The sequence below is a fragment of the Diadema antillarum genome, unplaced genomic scaffold, assembly GCF_040938485.1.
Source record: "Diadema antillarum isolate AM-2024a unplaced genomic scaffold, OU_Dant_1.0 seq00002241_RagTag, whole genome shotgun sequence".
In the NCBI taxonomy this organism is placed as follows: Eukaryota; Metazoa; Echinodermata; class Echinoidea; order Diadematoida; family Diadematidae; genus Diadema; species Diadema antillarum.
Window position 1 is genome coordinate 51,192 of NW_027272870.1, and position 18,107 is coordinate 69,298.

At 40.1% G+C, this 18,107-nt stretch overlaps 1 protein-coding gene across 1 annotated transcript in view; it reads left to right on the forward strand.

Annotated features, from left to right (window-relative positions):
- The window catches only part of LOC139714341 (membrane-associated guanylate kinase, WW and PDZ domain-containing protein 3-like), an 87,242-nt gene that overhangs the window by 37,632 nt on the left and 31,503 nt on the right, over positions 1–18,107 (forward strand). Inside the window, exons 7-12 of the mRNA XM_071626052.1 lie at positions 3,865–3,947; positions 4,567–4,624; positions 10,922–11,124; positions 12,084–12,272; positions 13,183–13,853; positions 14,583–14,748. Of these exons, the coding sequence (XP_071482153.1) occupies positions 3,865–3,947; positions 4,567–4,624; positions 10,922–11,124; positions 12,084–12,272; positions 13,183–13,853; positions 14,583–14,748 (1,370 nt within the window). The remainder of the gene's footprint in view (positions 1–3,864; positions 3,948–4,566; positions 4,625–10,921; positions 11,125–12,083; positions 12,273–13,182; positions 13,854–14,582; positions 14,749–18,107) is intronic.

Here is an 18,107-nt window from a genome sequence, read left to right on the forward strand (position 1 = left end):
TTTTGCGGCAATAGGCAATTATGACGAGGATGCTAATATGATGCTGATGATTCCGCCACGTGTGCAGGATTTTGATTGAGGCAGTGTTTGGGGAGCCTGCCACCAAGAGACTTGTGTTCACAGAAGGTGATCTGCATCATTAACTCTAAACCAAATTTAACCCTTACTGTGCCTTGATCCCCAATTGACTCTCATGCCCAGAGTGCGTTCTTCACAAATTGGCGCAAGTGTCTGGAAACTAATTGTCAATGAATAATGAATGAAGATTAATCTAATCTAATCTAATCTAATCTAATCTAATCTCCCTAATCCCTATTGTGTCACCATGGCCTGCCCATACATTTCTACACCTTAGGCCTTTTTAGTGGGTATGTTAATCCACAATTAGGTCAAGTTTGGATGGATTTAATACTGAATGCTTATGTAAAAAGCTTGGCTAGTTTAAGCCAAGTGCCTGGGAACAAAACCTAGCACTTTTGTTTTTCTCAGTGGTGCTCTGGGCCCCATTTCATAAAAAAACAAAGATATTAGGATAGTAACTCTTGGTGGAATGGCAACTTCCCATAGCAACAGCCAATCAGAAAGCTGGATTATTGTCGTTACCATGACAATTGCCATTCCAGTAAGAGTTGCTATCATACCAGCTTTTTGTGAAATGGGGCCCTGGTCTCACAGACACTTGGGAGATCTGGAGGAGGAATCCTACCCCTGTGTGTTCTCGCACATCCAAGCACTATCACATGATCTGCGCATTGCCGAGTGTCTTGAATTTGATATCGGTGTTCTCAGCACTTCTCCCTTTTCTGTCCCACAGCGATGAGGATTTTTTTTATTTTTTCTGCAAGTTTATGGCAGTGATGATGCAAGTTGGAAAATCAGTTTGCAGTGACATCAGGAGTTTGTTTGGATATATTTGAATATATGACCTTTTCAAATAAGGATTATGAATTGGTGTGGAGATGAATGGCATATGGTGTGTGTGTGTGTACGTGTATGTATGTGAGGATGGTATGAGTCTGTGTGTGTTTTGTGTTCACAGGAAGCTGTCATATGGGCTTGAAAGGAGTCAAGTGTAATGATGAATGCATACCATAATGGCTTGATGGCAAACAATCTGGGAACTACTGGGAGCAAACTACTGGCGGTAGTGTGATTCTGTTTTTGTTTTTGTTTTTGTCATTTTGACAAGGGGAACACCTGGTGACCTTATGGCAGCAGAGTACGAAAGTGTCCATTTAAATCAGTTCAGTGGTGATGGTAAAGAATGAATGTTTGTAGGCCAGATGACAAACTGAATGGGCCTGTCCTCCACAGCTGAGAGAATTTTGCTCCTGGATTTTGGAATAACATGAGAGGATCTCTCTTTCTTTCACCAACTGATGGGTGTATACTATAGGTGCAGTGTACATGTACATACCAATGGCTGTGGTGGTATGGGTCAAATTCTTTGACAATCCCGTCATTAATCATCATTGATTTCGAGGGGGGGGGGGACACCAGCTATTGTGGGAGGGAGCAAAATGGAAGGATTTGGAACAAAGTGTGGGGAATGTAGGCTCCCCTTTGTGGCAAGTATCTAGGCACAGCTCAATGTAAACAGGCATTGCTTCCATATACTAGCATAAGCTGACAATAATATAGTCCTATAACAAAGATGGGGGGAAAAAAGACGAATGTCATTGTTCTCAAGCCTCAGATTGCAGAAACTATGTAGCACGCAAAGTGACACGTCCCCAAACAATTTTGTGTGTGTGTGGGGGGGGGGGGGGGGGGCACTTTGATGAAAGAGTGTCTTGGAGCTCTCACGGGCCCTGGACTGACAGTAACAGGTTTTACCCTCTGTTTTTAAATGTACACACGTCAAGAAGGGGAAAAAATGAATGATCTTTTTTTTTTTTCAATTTGTTACCAGTGGAGGATAGTGCATGACTGGTGGTTGTAAAGTCAAAATAGTAATGATCTTTCCGAGACCCTGATAGAGGACCCCGATTTGCTTCTTTCTTTCTTCCCCCCCCCCCCCCCCCCCCCCCTTCTCCCATTGATGGCTTGGGGTCATGTGACCAGGGCTGGAATCCAACACCTCAATGGTGCCGTGACCCCAGTCATAGACAGAAAGAGAGAATAAAAGTTCTGTATGGGAGTGGGGTCAGACAAAAATCATGGGGGTTCACTGAAAGTTGAGCCCTGTCTTCTCTCCGCTTGATGGCTTATTTTGACGATTGCAAAAAAATAGAAATAAAAAAAAAAAAGAGGAAAAAAGTGTATGGTGCATGCACACACACACACACACACACACACACACACACACACAAGAGAGGCTTTAGGCACACGCCAAGCCACCATCACCACTGCTGCGGCTGTAGACAGGGAGTGGTGTGCATATCATATTTTACACAGTGCAGGGCTGGGCGAGCAGGTCAAAGTCTAATGTGGGCTTATAGTAAACAGCACACAATTTTTTTTTCTTTTTATAATCAAGAACAGCGAGGGGTACAGATGTGGGACATGTCAGGCTTGACAACGCTTCCTCCTGGAAAAAATGTTAATGTGAGACCACATAATGTAAATACAGCTGAAGTTACAGTTACGTATCACCACCAAGAACAACACTAACAATAGCTGCAGAAATAGAATATGAAAAAACAAAATGAAATTGATGGATGAGAGTTGTTTTTGTTGGGCCATGCACAATTTTGGGAGTTCAGTTGTAGAGCATACGACGTGCATGTTTTTCTGTAGAGATGCATGACCAGTCTATACTGTGCAGTTTGTTGTTGTTCCAGGGAGCAGCATTCCCTGCCCATTGATATGGTTCTTCTCTTGATTTGATGTGACTGTACTCCTCTCCCCCAGCGTGTGCAGACCTGGCAACTATTGTATGATGCATTGGCACTAAACCGCTGACAATATGCAAGCAAACGCTGTCGCTCAGCGTAGGGTCAAATGGTACAACGTGATATAAACAGGTATATAATGATAATAATAATCAGTTCTCAGAGAGCATTTAGTCTCTGCGTGTACACATGGAAATAAAATCATCCAAACGTTTCAATATCCACATACACATGTATTGTCATATCAACAATTATCAAAAGATGAGTTTTCAACACAGATTTGAATTTATCGAAATCTGTAATATACCTAATACTGAGGGGGAGATTATTCCGTAATGATGGTGCCATTTTTCCAAAAGCCCTGTCACCAAATGTGTATGTGTGAGTGCCGTTTATGATGGTCAATATTTCATGAATTAAAAGACAGCTTCAGCTGTAAATGCATAAGGTCAGCATTTTGAAATAGTTGAAAAGGAGACGCCACCATATTGAAGGATGTTTGTGAGGCTCCGTGTATGTTTTGAGCATTAATACACGTGTGGATAAATCTGAGCGGTGGCTGTGCTACAAATTTGCCCTTTCGCTGCCCTTTCATTGCCCTCTTGTTGCCCTCTGCGCTGTAGTTTTTGCTTTTTGTTTGTCTTTGTCGTCGCACAACTTTACATCTGCAACAAATGCGCAAATGGCCACACTTGACAGGAAGCATGTTTACCTTGACAAATTGAGCAAAGTTCATCATTCCCGCACAAAGGAACATTATATCTCTAAGTCTTCACTGGACCGGCAAACCGGCACGTACAAGTAAGTTGTAAACAATGCCAAGACCTTCATAAAAAAAGATACACAGTTTATTTTTGTACCATAGCATTTCATTATATATATATATTTCTTTTTATGCCATCAGTATTGGCGTGAAGCATTCATGGTTCCCCATTACCGATGTTAATCAACATCAGCTAATTGTATCCACTTAAGACTTCTGGGTCATTGTGTATTATTTTGCGGTTGTTTTTTTTTTTTTCCTGTGCAGTCATAAGAATGAGCGGACACAGTGGCTGGATCCCAGGCTGGAGAAGAAGAAGAAGCACGCGACATCAGAGTCTGGTGGAGAAGGTAATGTAGCATGCTTCCCACATTTCCACTCCTCCTCCTCAGTCGACCCCAATTATCGCGCCGGAGACGGGATAAAAATCTCTCTCTATCTGTAACCCCCCCACAAAGACCTTTTTGGCAGGGTTGGTTGATTACATACTATTTTGGGAGAAACATGAATGGTGGGCAATTTTGGCGTGCATTCACGAGCGATGGAAAAATTGCTTATATGATGTAATTTGAGGGAGACCTATATCAGACGTCAGAACTCTGATCCATTTTGCCACCAGTATATTAAACTGTGCCTCCGTCATTGACAATATATCTATATATATCCATACCTGTGTTGGTTCATAAATAATTAGATTTCATAACCATGTGTACATGCATATAAACATGAGAATGTTTTAATATGTTGATATATATATATATATGCAAACAAAGAGGGATAACATGCACTCTCATATTTTCCATGTACAATTTTATCCATGGATGTCTTTTTTTTTCCATAATGAATTATAAAAGTAAGATGTATGTGTCATCTTTATGTTGTAATTTTGATTATTTAGTTATGTTGATGTATACTTCTCTAACGAAAGTAAAAATAATGCATATTCTGTGGTTTCTTTCTTGTTTTTAGAGCTTCCGTATGGATGGGAAAAAATCGATGACCCACAGTATGGCGTATACTACATTGAGTAAGTAGATGACTTCATGACTTCAGAATGGCTTTCTGAAAATTACAATGTATTGAAAACCTGTGAAATTTTTTATAGCTCACCAAGCGCATAAACTTAGTCCTGTACTCCTGCAAAAATTTTGGCTTTTACAGTATTCCATTCCGGCTTCTGCGGAGAGCGACCACTTTAAACTGTGACAGACCGAATCTGTGTACATCTCTCGTATGTTTATCTCTTCTGCCATTCTTTTAATTACTCTTAGATGTGACTTCAGCAATGTCTAGGCTGAGAAATCCATTTTTGTGCACTTCTTTTAGCGCATATGCTGCATCAGTAGTTAGTTACCTGGAATTGAGAGAACAATTATTGTGGATGGAAGTTGTCAGGAGAAAAGTCATATTCTTTCAATCTTTATGTGTATTGCATCGTGAGTCTGTATACATTTATTATCTATGGTGCATTAAAGGGTGTTTACAGTTCTGGTTGAGGTGAGGATTTGGCTTTTAACGTTTTGCGAGATATTCAGAAACCAATCTATGAGATGTCAAAGAGCATGCAATTCTAAGGGGTATCAAAAGTTTATTTGATGAAAATCAGTTTTGAAATGGCTGAGATATCCAAAAACAATCCTAATAAAAGGCGTGGCCTGTCGCCTTTTATTATTATCACTTTTTGGATATCTCAGCCATTTGAAAACCAATTTTCATCAAATAAATGTTGAATCCTTCTTAAAATTGCATGCTCTTTCATATTTCATAAGAGGTTTCTCATTATCTCACTTAGGAATGTTCAAAACATGAATCCCCACCTCAACCAGTACTGTACAGTCCCTTTAACACTAGTATACTCTGCTCCCAGTTTGAGCAGAGTTGTCTTGGCTGTCAGTCTAAGAGAAACACACAAAGGTTATCAATGTCCATCTGGGGAAGTTAATGAGGTTTTCCTCGATGGGCTTTGATGTGTTTTGATATTCCACAATAAGTGTCATGCCACTTGGAAATGTTGTGTGTGCCATTATTTGGGCTGTCTTGGAACAGGTCTCAACATCCCCTGTGATGCAGTGCAGAAGTGATAGCGTATCATTACATAAGCCTGTCTGTACAATTGTTTGTTTTTAAACATGTATTACTGTAGTACTTTCTAGACCTTGCTCCACAAGAGTGGTGAGAGGGTGCTTTTGCCTGAGATCTGGATGATACATCGGGGGGATAAAACTCATCTAATTCTAGCCAAAGTGTAGTTTTCTCAAACAAAGCCTGAATGAAAATGTACTAAAATGACACATTTGACCCCCCAAAATGGCAGACCTTGTGATTTAAGTAGTGGTGTGATGGATTATCAGAAGTCAGTGATCTATTTGCGAGAAAAATCATGATAAGATTTTTTTCCATTTTTAGAGCATGAAGGTCATGGCACAAAATTATCAGAATTACACCATTATATAGGTATATTGTGTTTGAAAGCACGGACCTTTACCAAGCATTTTGTAGCTGATTAGAGGCTCAATACCAGAGTCATATGATTCCCTTGTGTGTCTTGACCATTTGCCAAGCACTTTTGTACAAAATGTAGATTAAGGGGGGGGGGGGGGGGGAATGGGAATGGGCTTGTTTGTTGGATTATACCAGAATAACATTTGGCCATCAAGCATTATAATTGTGATGGATTTTAGTGAGGGTTACAAAAGTGAATGGAAAAGGTATGTTCAAATGTGAATGTGTATGTCTATTTTACAAGCTTATCTGAATAAACCTTAAGCTTTGAAATATAAACAGCAGAAAGAGTAAGTTTGTGAACAGGATTTGCTTTGAAGGGACCCTGTAGAAACAAAAGATGGGTATGCTCTGCTGGCTGCACACAGAAGTATTGTCCATCTTACTCCGAACAAGCAATCTTGCAGCATCTACTCCAAAAGCCAGCTAATCTTGGGACACGGGCGCTCTCCTTCACACCTCTCTTCCCTACATCATCTCATCAGATCTGTCTAGTTTCACCTAATTAGTTCCCCGGTTAATATCGTCTCTCGGCACTTCCCCATTAGAGCACAACTCTCGGGTAACGTAACCAAAATCGTGAGTCACCATGGTCCTGGCGGCAGGACTGTCTTCGGCTGCCTCTGCTCATGACAAGCTTGGATGTTCATACTGTCCGTACCTTGTGCAATTTCACTCACGCTGGCGTGTCTTTCTTGCACCCACTTTGCGAGGCATCATGCAGATTTCTCGCGCAGATATGGGTTTGCGGTGACATCAATGATTCGCTAAATGGCAACATTGCAGCTGTCAATCTTTATCGTATTACGTTTGCATTCTTGTTTGAGGAGATTGATATTTTCCAGCTGATGAGACAGAAGGTGATATGAGCACACCTCAGTGCTCTATACAATGCAAAAAAGAAAAAAGAAAAAGAGTAAGAAACTATCAGCATTTTTATAATTGTCATTGCTAATCTGGAATACTGCACTTGAAATTCATTTTCCGTCACATTTTGATATGGAGGCATTTTTTCTTGAGGAGGTTAACAAGGAATGCAGTTCCTGTGAGAATTGTACACCTTTGTGCTGTTAGTGTTATGAATATCATTGGATGCGATGATTATGAGGGGCCACAAGGCAATGCTAAAGATGCCTTTGTAGGTATTGTTCATTGTCACATCACACACTTATACTGTAAAAGTGGTTTCTTTCACGTACAGATACTTTCGCGGTTTCCATCGGTGCCGACTTTTTCGCGTGTGTTTAAATTTGCGGTCGGCAAAATCTGTGAATTCACAGTTGGCAAATACTGTTTTATTTTGCACATGAAAACCCAAACTATAATCCAATTATTCTTTTATTTATTAGATAGAAATTAAACTTAAATACAGGCTTACCTGAAATCCCATCTCTCGAGTATCTTATAACATGCCTGTACCTACATTGCGCGGTATCGCTGTGTGTGTGTTGACTATCAATACACTCAATGCGCGGAATCTTCGTGTGTGCATGTGCGCAATAGCATTGTAACAAGTGACAGGTTCGAAACATTTTCGCGTGATGTTAAATTCGCGGTTCAACCTCGAAGCGCGAAAAGCGCGAAAATAAAACCACCGCAAAAGAAACCACTTTTACAGTAATCTGAGTACAGATATACACTGTACATGTATAGTCCGTCTGTTTCATTTCCTGCTTGGATGTTTGACGTGCACAGTAAACTGGCAAGCCCAATGGTGACCATGCCAGCGGCAAGCTAGATCACATGACAAGACATACAAAGAGCTGGCAGCGTAATTATCCTCAATAAATTTCTCCTTTGCTTTGCAACGATGTCCAGGCATCCACTCTTGCTGTAAGAATTGAATGCTTTCACAAAGATAGCTGTAATGAGTTTAGGATTATGGTAGACACATTGTGTGTATACATGTGTGTGTAACCCAGGTGGCTGGATAGACACAAACTAAACTATCATTTTGTGTATTGTAAAAGGGGGAGGGGGGCTGGTTGGATACAGAACCAAATTCTTCAGTGCAGATTTATGTTTGTTTGTTAATTTGTTGTGGTTAAACGAATACATATATGTAAACAAATTATAAATTAGATCAAGCTAGATGAAAGATTGCTTGTCCCAATAGTGGGGAACTACATGAAAATTTGCTCCATCAACTCGTAGTTCACCAGAGTGAGAGGCATACTACCCATTTATAATGTACTTGTTTACATGGTAATCAAATTGTGAAGGTTTGAATTTCAAGGCTCTCTTCTCTTTCCGTCATGCTCTTATTCTTTCATTTTTTTCTTTGTCATACCTGTACTCCCGTTTTTTTTTTCAGAATTGGCATTTCTTTTGTTTTTGCTGTCGCAATCCTAGAGTTATGTTGTAGAATTGCACAGATTTTTGTCCATTCTTTTTTCTTTTTTTTTTTAAAATCAAGTTTTGTACACATAGAAATTTGTACTGAGCTATTTTTGGTGTTTATTCGTGTCTGATTGGCTTATTTGGGAAGCCTCTAAAGCCCCAATTCTAATTTCCCGGTTGGACATTGATCCTTTTCTTTAGAGATGACAGTTCATTATTGATCTTACACCTGTGGCCCTGAGAGCCGGTGTGATTGACACACCTGATTCACCTGACAGCCAAGCCGAAGTCAAAATGAAGACCAAAAAATGCAGCACAAAGAAATTTTGAGTGCCCCCGCATCATGCTGTTATTTGTATTCATTTGTATTAGTCAAATGGTTGCACTGCTGTCGAGTGTGCATATATCATGTATTGATACAGCCACTCTGTGTAGAGTTGGAGAAATCAAAGCCATCTTACCTTGACCTCTAACGAAAGACAAGTCTGAATGGTAAGTCTCTCTGTCAGCCCAGTTCCAGCTGGTGGAACAAATATCGAGGGGATCGAATGACCCACCTGCCCCCATCCTACAGGTACTGTTAGCATTTCCTCCGTGGTTAACACGTGGGGGCCTCGTTTATCCATGTCACAACATCTGTGTGTTTGTGTCGTGGACATGGGCAGTTGAGGTCAGCAAGCTGAGAAATCTGTATTCCCAATCAGTGTGATGTGCATGGACAATCATAAAACAGAAGAATCTTACAGTTATTGGCGGTTGAGAAGCAGATGGGCAGTGATGTAATTATTTTGTAGTGTATGTGGAGTTAATCCCATTTTGCTTTGCTTTGGATTGGGGGTGGTGTAGCAAGGTTGTTCCAGTGTCGCACTATGAAGAAAGACGAAAGAGAGGTGTGAGTAGGGAAGGATTAAAGTCAAGACATGAATAGTGCTGGTACAGGAAAAGTTCTGACACGTGCAGGGATAAATGTATGAATAGCAATCAAAGCTCTATGATATGACCTTTAATTTGATTTGTACTGTTCAATGTATACAATGTGACAGGCTTCATTCTTTTCAACAGATTTTCTGAAAGCTTTTAGTAGTCTCGGGGCTAGGTCACACGTGGCCATGATGACAAATTTGTAATTCAGTTTAGTTAGTGTTGTTTTGGTATACAGAGCTACTAACGGGAGGCATCAGTCATGTGGTATTTTGCAACTATTCCTTCTCCAAACTGTGATGCACAGGGCAAGGACAAAAGATGTAATTCCTTTCATTGACCCGAAGGGAATTTGGGTAAGGGGTCCCTACATGTTTTAACAGGCAAATGTCCCTTCGTTTTACTTGCCCTGCAAATGCCCTTTTAAATTTTACTTGCCTGAGAGAGTTTAGAGTTAGCCCCAGCAAGCAAACCAGTGGGATTGTAGTGCCCTGTCTGTGATAGCCTTGGTTAGTCACAGAGAGAACTGAGATCATTTTTTTTTTTCTTATGCCAGTTGAGATACAAGGCCTCTTTACCCCAGGGATGTTCTTTTTTTTAATGTATGTGTTGCCTTACACCAGCTTCAACCCAAGTCTACTTTTCACATATTTGCAGTGAGTGCCTTTCACGTTTGCAGTTAGCATCCATGAAAAAAAACAACAACAAACAAACAAACAATTGAAAAAAAACTCCAGAAAAATTCATCCAACAGGCGTACCAGAGCTATGCATCAACATCCTGTCATGAGTTAGTGATGGGAATGATAAATGTTTGTTTGTTTTTATTTTTTTTTTTATTTTTTTTTTTCACGGAGAGGGGAAAATGTCTGACAGGAAAGGCTTATCTGATAGGAAGAGATAGGCACCTGTCCCAACCCTCATTTTATAGTGTGACTGCATTGCCTCGTGTACAGTATCAGTGTTTTCAGTATGGGGTGAATTCTTGCTTGCGACCCTGTGATGTTTTGGGAAGCTATCCAGAGAAGAAGTCTGCTGCAATAAGTTAGATGTACAGTAAACACTACATTCACTCTGTGAAGATAACTCCCTACCCTCACTTGTGCAAACCTGGAATTAAGAATAAATCAATACAGAGAAGAATTTAAAAACTAAGCAAACAGATTGCATATTTAGACCTTACATGTGACATCCTCAGTGCTTGTTTGTGTGGAAATGAGTTGGATGGAAATTCCATGGTGTAGTTGGTGGCACACATGCATAGTGTCTGATGGGGTGACATAAAATGAAAGGTGTTAGTGGAGTGATGAAGGCAGTATTAATGAAAATGAAAACATCCAAGACGTTATTCTTGAAGCATTCAGTTTGAAATTACATTTTTACTTCGAAAAAGAATATATCTCTGTTCCTCTGCTTTTGTGTCCCACTATGCACAGATCCATAGTACTATAATGGCGATGAGAGCAAAATTTGTAATATCAACAAAGCCTCTCAATTTTTAATAGAGTTAGGTAGATTTTGACCATTTTGGGCATCTGTGCTTTGTCTTCTTTTTACCACAGCCACGTGAACCGGAAGACACAGTTTGACAGTCCGGTCAAGACGGGCGACGGAGTGGGGTCGTCTTCCCCGCAAGGGTCACGACCTGTCAACTCGTACAATAACCTGAACAGGAACAGTTCCTCGGAGAGCCCCATGTCGCCACATAGGACCTTCAGTCAGCCCGACGTCACCAAGACCAAGACTAATGGATCCATAGGACCAGGTACGGCAGCACCAAAGTCTGCAAACTCCATAAATCCATAGTGATGTAATGAGCATATAATAAACTTGTGCTTAATTTGTACCAAAAGATTGACATTTTATAAAGAAGGCATTTGCTCCACAATGTACCAGAGACAAATTCTTGCACAACTCTGAAGGGGAAAGTAATTGAAAACTTGTGAAGCATAATATAGTGTTAAAAACAAACAAACAAACAAAACAGAAGCAGGGCTGTAACTTCACAAAGAATCTGGTGTGTAAATGCTCACCTGGATCTCAACAGGTAGTACAGAGCTGCCAAGTCTCCCTGATTCTACAGGAGTCTCCCTGGAAATGTCAAAATCTGTTCATGTCTGAATAAGAGAATATTAAAATCTCCCTGATTTGGGAATTATTTTTACACACTGAAATGCATGTGACACACAGATATCTCCCTGATTGCAGTGTGGAATCTCCCTGATTTGGATGTGGGAATGTTGGCAGACCTGGTAGTATCTTAAGTGCTTTTTTTTTGTTTTTGAGTGGTCACTGTGAGTCAGTGTTTCAGATATTATCATTACATATCAGCAAAAATAGAATAGTATTTGCCTCAATCTTGCAGCAGCATATTAGTTTATCCTTCGCTTCATTTAATTGCAAATCATTGAAATCAAGTGATGTGTTAGTGTGTTAAAAGGAGATTCTCGTTTAGGACACAATAAGAAGAGATGACATAGAAATTAAAGAGTGGCATAGCCATCTACTGTAGAGGAGAGCATACGAGGGATGTCAAACAATCAAATGTCATCACATTTGGAGTGTTGGAAGCTGTCACAATTTTGAAACCCATATTGAGGTTGGTGGATTATAAAAAAATGTTCCTTGCCTGCTGTTCTGTAATTCTGTAATTTTTTAAGCGCTCTGAGCCTCATGGGAAAACCAGAGTGAATAAATTAATTGTGCTGTATTCTCGGTGACCAGATGGAGATCTGTACAAGTTTACCAACAACCCCGACGAGCTTGTCGGCAGGCGCTACACCACACATCTTGTCAAGGGCAAGCGGGGCTTCGGCTTCACCATCGTCGGGGGCGACGACCCCAATGAATTCCTCCAGATCAGGAATGTCCTCCCGTCTGGCCCCGCCCACCAAGATGGCATCCTTCAAACAGGTGTGCAAAGTTAGCTGTGTGAATGATGACAGGCTTGAATGGTTATCATACTGTAAAAAGTAGACATTTTCGCAGTGTTGAAATTTTTGCGCATTTCGCGCTACCAGAAACTAGTGCTGAAATAAGAGCATGCAAATATTTGTCCTTGCCTTATTGTACCACTTTATAATGTCATGATTTCACGTAATTACAAACACACAAAATTTATCTAACTCTGCAGAGTATGAAAATATCCACTTTTACAGCACTGGTGACCGTGGGATGGAAAAAGCGATTCCACTGTAAATTAATGATGCAATGAAAGACAGGTGAATTTTAACAGACACAGCTGTATGTATACATTTGTGATTTATATTCTTTGGTCGTATGGGAAACAGAGCTGAAAATTGTTACAAAATAGATATTGACATTGAGGTCTTAATTTGCCCCTCCTTTAGACAACCTCTGCATTCATTAGGCTGCAATTCTCAGGAATTTTTGAAGTATTTGATCGAAATGATATATCATCTTGAGAAATATGTTCATCTACTCTTTTAAAAGATAGGTTCAGTATTTGATAATCCTATGACAAAGTTTTTATCTTGTGTCAGTATGGTTTGATGAACTAATTCTTGTTATTGCAGTGGTGCTGGTTTAGATGAAAAAAAAATTAATATATTGACCAGGAAACATTGTCCGTCTCTCTATTAGATTTGGTTTCTTAAATACTGCATCTTTTTTGCAACTGATTGACAAAGTGGCTTTCATTGATGTAGATAAGTACAGATTTTTTCAGTATTTTTAGTAGTAGCCATCTCTCTTCCTCTGTTGTCTTCAATTCCAATTCCAATTCCAATTCCAATTCCAATTCCAATTCCAATTCCAATTCCAATTCCATTCCATTCAATTATTTCAATTTATTGTTGTTTAGGTGATGTGCTGGTTTCTGTGAACAAGGAACTGGTGCTGGGCTGCACACACAAGGACGTAGTTACAATCTTCCAGGGAATCAGTCCCAATGAGAAAGTGGAGCTGGAGGTCTGCCGAGGGTATCCCCTGCCCTTTGACCCAGCCGACCCCAACGCTCAAATCGTTACCTCCTATGCCATTGAACCTGCTCGTGTGCCAAATCAAAACGGCTTGGGGACCAAATCAACTTCACTAGGCAGTATACACAAACGAGACATTCCAACCGACAACATTCCCAACCACGTCGGGCCTGGACACGGCTTTGGAGACGACACAGGATCGCGGAGCAGCTACAACAGTAGGGATTTCCCCTACAGTCCACCGCACACACGGAGGAGCCACGGGCCCTCGGCCCGGCGGACAGACACCAATCTGAGCCGCATGCCCCACGTCAAGTCCCTCCCGGACCTGTCCAACAAGCAGGGCCCAGAGGTGAACAGCCAGCGGGCCAAGACCCCCACACCCTCGATGGGCAGTCACTTCGGTCCAGGATCTCCCATGATCAGCGACAGGACCAGCATCTCCAGTGATATGACGATGGACCAGGGCCCAGCCGAGACTCACAGCATATCGTTTGTCAAAGGCAGCCAGGGATTCGGCTTTACAGTAGCTGACAGTCCACATGGCCAAAGGGTAGGTTGTCTTGAGTATTTGGTTGTTGATTATATTTTTATTCATCCTTCCGGGCTGCTAAAGTGAAAGTGCTTTTCCTTTGGAAGGGCACCACAACTTGCTGCCATTACGATTGAATATAACTGGTCTAATCCACTGATTCACAACGGTTGCATTGCTTGTCATTTACCATTTGTCATGTAGTATGACTGTTTATATCTATGTGGTAATGTGTTTAAGATATGGTGATCCTCCAAACCTAAGCCATTACCTTCTAATTCAAAGTGACTGTAGACTATCATATTGAGAAAGTTTTATATAAATCTTTTCCTACTTGAGGATTTAACAGGCGTAGGTTTTGACATCGAGGTAGAACACTGTACATGAATGAACTTTGCTTCAAGTGAAGTATCAGTAAGTCATTGTTAGTAATCATTTCATGTGTGATTCAAAATTCTATTAGTGTTGTTTTTTTTTGGCAAATCATGTGAAAAAAGATTAAAAGAAAAATATATCTGTTATGTTTTGCTATGGCACTGAAATGTTAAGATGCATGAAATCTCTTAAAAGGAGGAATTACATTCAAAGCCAGAATTGCATGGTGTGTGTGTGTGTGTGTGTGTTTTTTGTTTGCTTGTTTGTTTTTTACAAGTGAGTGTGTGCTCTGATACTGGATGATGGGAAGCCGAAACTCTAGAAATGACTTGCAGCTGCACCTTTTTAACAAAAGTGTGTCCCTCATTTCTGCAGGTGAAGCAGATCCTGGCACCGCAGCGCTGCAAGACGCTGAGAGAGGGCGACATCCTGATTGAAATCAACCATGAATCCATCGCCGCCCTGCCCCACTCACAGGTCGTCCAGAAACTCAAGGAATGTCCTCAGGGAAAGGAAACCATTATCACAGTCAAGAGAGGAGGTGAGGGAACTCCAGCTTAGCCTTCATTCAAGACTCTCTCTCTCTGTCTTTAGAAAGAATTTTCATCCTTGATGAGGTGGTTACTACAAACTGGTACAAGATGGGGAAAAACATATTTTGTTTTAGCAAACAGTTCTAAGGTACTAGATTTAGGAAAAGCAAAGAAGTTACACTCATTCACACATGCGCGCACACACACACACAACTCCCTGTTCTCCTTCCCCCCCCCCCAAAAAAAAAAAAACAAAACAAAACCAAAGAGTAGGCCTACAGGTTATGTTACACACCAATCAAATCCGAAGAGTTCACAGGGATACATATCAGGCTTGACAGGTGACTCTCTCCATAAAAACAAATTAAAACAGAAATATTATCCTATGTAGAAGGGATTTTTGCTTGTGATTTTTAGTTTTTGTGCCTTGAATGTTTTTCATTTTCCTTTTTTAGTGTATATATGCTGAGATGTAAAATTTCCTGGGGTATCTTCTGTTACTCCTTCCAAATCCACAGTGAGATATAAGCCTACATCTATGTGCTCATTTAAAATACTCAGAATTGGCAGTAAAACAGTCAGTAAGACATGTTTTCTTTTGATTCTTTCCTTTATCCTTAGTGAAACGTATATAACAAACTAATAATGCATAATATACTCAAAGAATGATCCGGTACATAGCAGTCATTCATTTCTGACATACCATTGTGTTTGCGGCAGGTTGCACTAAAGGAATACAAAACAATAGGAGTGGGGGTACTTTGCTGCCATACTAACAAAACTCCATCCACCTTTTGGTGAGACTACACTCATGTAGTCCCATGTGGGTAACTCCTTGTAGGGAATTTAGATATCTAGGTTTCCAGCACATGAGCGTGCACAAATGTCTCTCCTGTCTTGTTCTAATTGTCATCGACAATATCTTAAAGGGAAACTCCATCACACAGATGAAGTCAGATTAACACAAGTTTTGTTAGACTATATACCAGAAAATTGATGAGAAAGGACGAAAGTTAAGAAATTGTGAGTTTTACGAGTTCTCTTTTTTTCCCACCAAACAGTAATGTGAGTAAGAGTCTAAATCACATGCAGATTCACTGAGATGCTGATTTAATTGTCCTATTTTTTTTCTCGGTCAACAATTAAGCATCTATTACTGCCATTGAAAGGAAAAAAGTTATTGCTATTATCAATATAACACTTATTATGATTTGATGTTTTGAACTTCACTTTTTTGTCACCTCAATCCACCTCAAGAAAGGACATTTTGAAGAAAAAAAAAATTTGCATATAAGCCAAGTTGAGACTTGTTAGGCAGTGACATCATCACTTCATGTATTGTAATCAATATGATGAGATTGTACAGATATTACTGTTTCCTGTGAACAGGTAAAACTTCAAAATTGCAATCCTCTATTTTTGGGGGGCTGTTTTTCGGCGTTGTAGTGCCAACTTCGAAAAATGTGACTTTTCTGAAAGTTGATTGAACATGGACTGGAGTTACCCTTTAAAGCTTGCTGTATACATGCAGCCTTGACATGAGTGCATTATTGAATTATGCCCCCAGTAAACTGGAGGGAATACACACTTTTGTTAGGTTGCTATGTGGCCAATTGATGGTATGTTATTGTTAGAAGAGATCTGGTGAGCACTTGTCAGCTTGAAGCACAGAGCTTGTCCCATCTGCATTCAATTCCTGTAACCAAACTTGGTTGTTGGTGGGTATCAGCTCTGGTTTTTAACCACCGCTGTTGTAAAGACACTGAGCAGATATAATCAGCTCTTTCTGTGACAGCCTGCTGCATCTTTCTCGAAACAGGAGCGGAAATGATATCTCCGAGTAGGCGTGAAAGTAATGATTGTGACTACACATGCAGATTCTAGTGTTCTGAAATCTTACTCGTTTTATCTATCAATGTTCTGTTTTAGGGAATTAAAAAAATAGTTTTGGGTTCTTTTGTCAAGTTTGCCTTGTAGCATGGGTAATAACCATGTTTCATGAGAGCTTATATGAAAGCTCAGTGTAATGAGGCATTCATGTGTTCTGGACCTGAAGATTACAAGAAACATTACTCTAAATTCTGAAATGTGTAAGATATATTGTAACCAGGGCTGCACACTAACCCAGTTTTTCTGTTGGTCGGACCTGTCCCTGTCAGACCAGTAGATAACCAGTTTTTGCTGTTTTTACTGGTCTTGGTCTTTTTTTCTTTTCTTTGTTTTGACTTGCCCAGATAATGTTATTTTCATTGTTACCAGTCATATCTGACCATAAAGTTGGCAATTCCAGAAAAGTTACTGGCATGACAGTGATTTTTACCGGTCTGGGACCGTCGGATTAGTGCCAGTGTTAGGCATTGTGGTAACCATTGAACACACGCTGCTATATTTATAGATAGTGGGGTGTGTACTAGTCGCTACTATGTAAATTGACATTCAAATGATTTAGCACAGGAAAGATTTACTCATGTTTTGAGTGAGACACACGCACAAGTCACGCAGTGTCCCTACCAAGTTATTTTCTTTCAGCGTGACGCTCAAATAACTCCAGATGTTAGGGACAATTCCACTGTCACTGCATCCCATTCCCCCATAAAGAGACCCGAAAAGAGAAACGTGCTGTTGATTTGTGTAAGAGGCTCAAATACCAGTGGGGATGGAGCTCATGTTCCCATCTCATGCCCCAGTCTGCTACAGACTCCGCCACTAATCCAGGCAGAGTCAGCTGACGCACCTGCTGCCCTCTATCTGAACCGGGGAGTAAATCCAAGTGGTCGTTTTCACCTCATGAACAACAGCACTCGTGCCAAAGACGTTTTTCCCTGGCAGAGCTCTTAAAGCAATATTTGTATTTTATGTTATGTTTTGTTGTTCAAAGAAGAAAAATGAAAATGAATTGAAAGCCTCGATATGCAAGTTTGCTTTGTTTTTTGTTTTTTATTCAGCTGGAGGAAAATACATTGGCAGAACTTCCCTTTCAGCTTACAAATAGACCTATAGGCCTACTGAAAAAAGAAAAAATGTTTCATTAACTATCATTAGACAAGACAACACATTAAGACTGTAATTATAGTAGTCTTGTGCCGACGAATGTTTTTTTTTTTCTCATAAAAAAAGAATGCCCATGTAGATGTTCATCTCATTAACTCATTTATATCCTTATAATATGTAGCATACAAAGTGTACATGTACATATTCAGTAAAGACACTTTTCTTTGTTTTAATTCCCCATTTCATGCTCATCCACCGTTGCTAGAAGAGGTATAATAATGATATGATAGACTATCTATTGCAAAATATTGATTATTTCTCCCTTGTCAAAAAAAAGAGAAAAAGAAAAAAAAAGATACACCATGAACACTGTGCA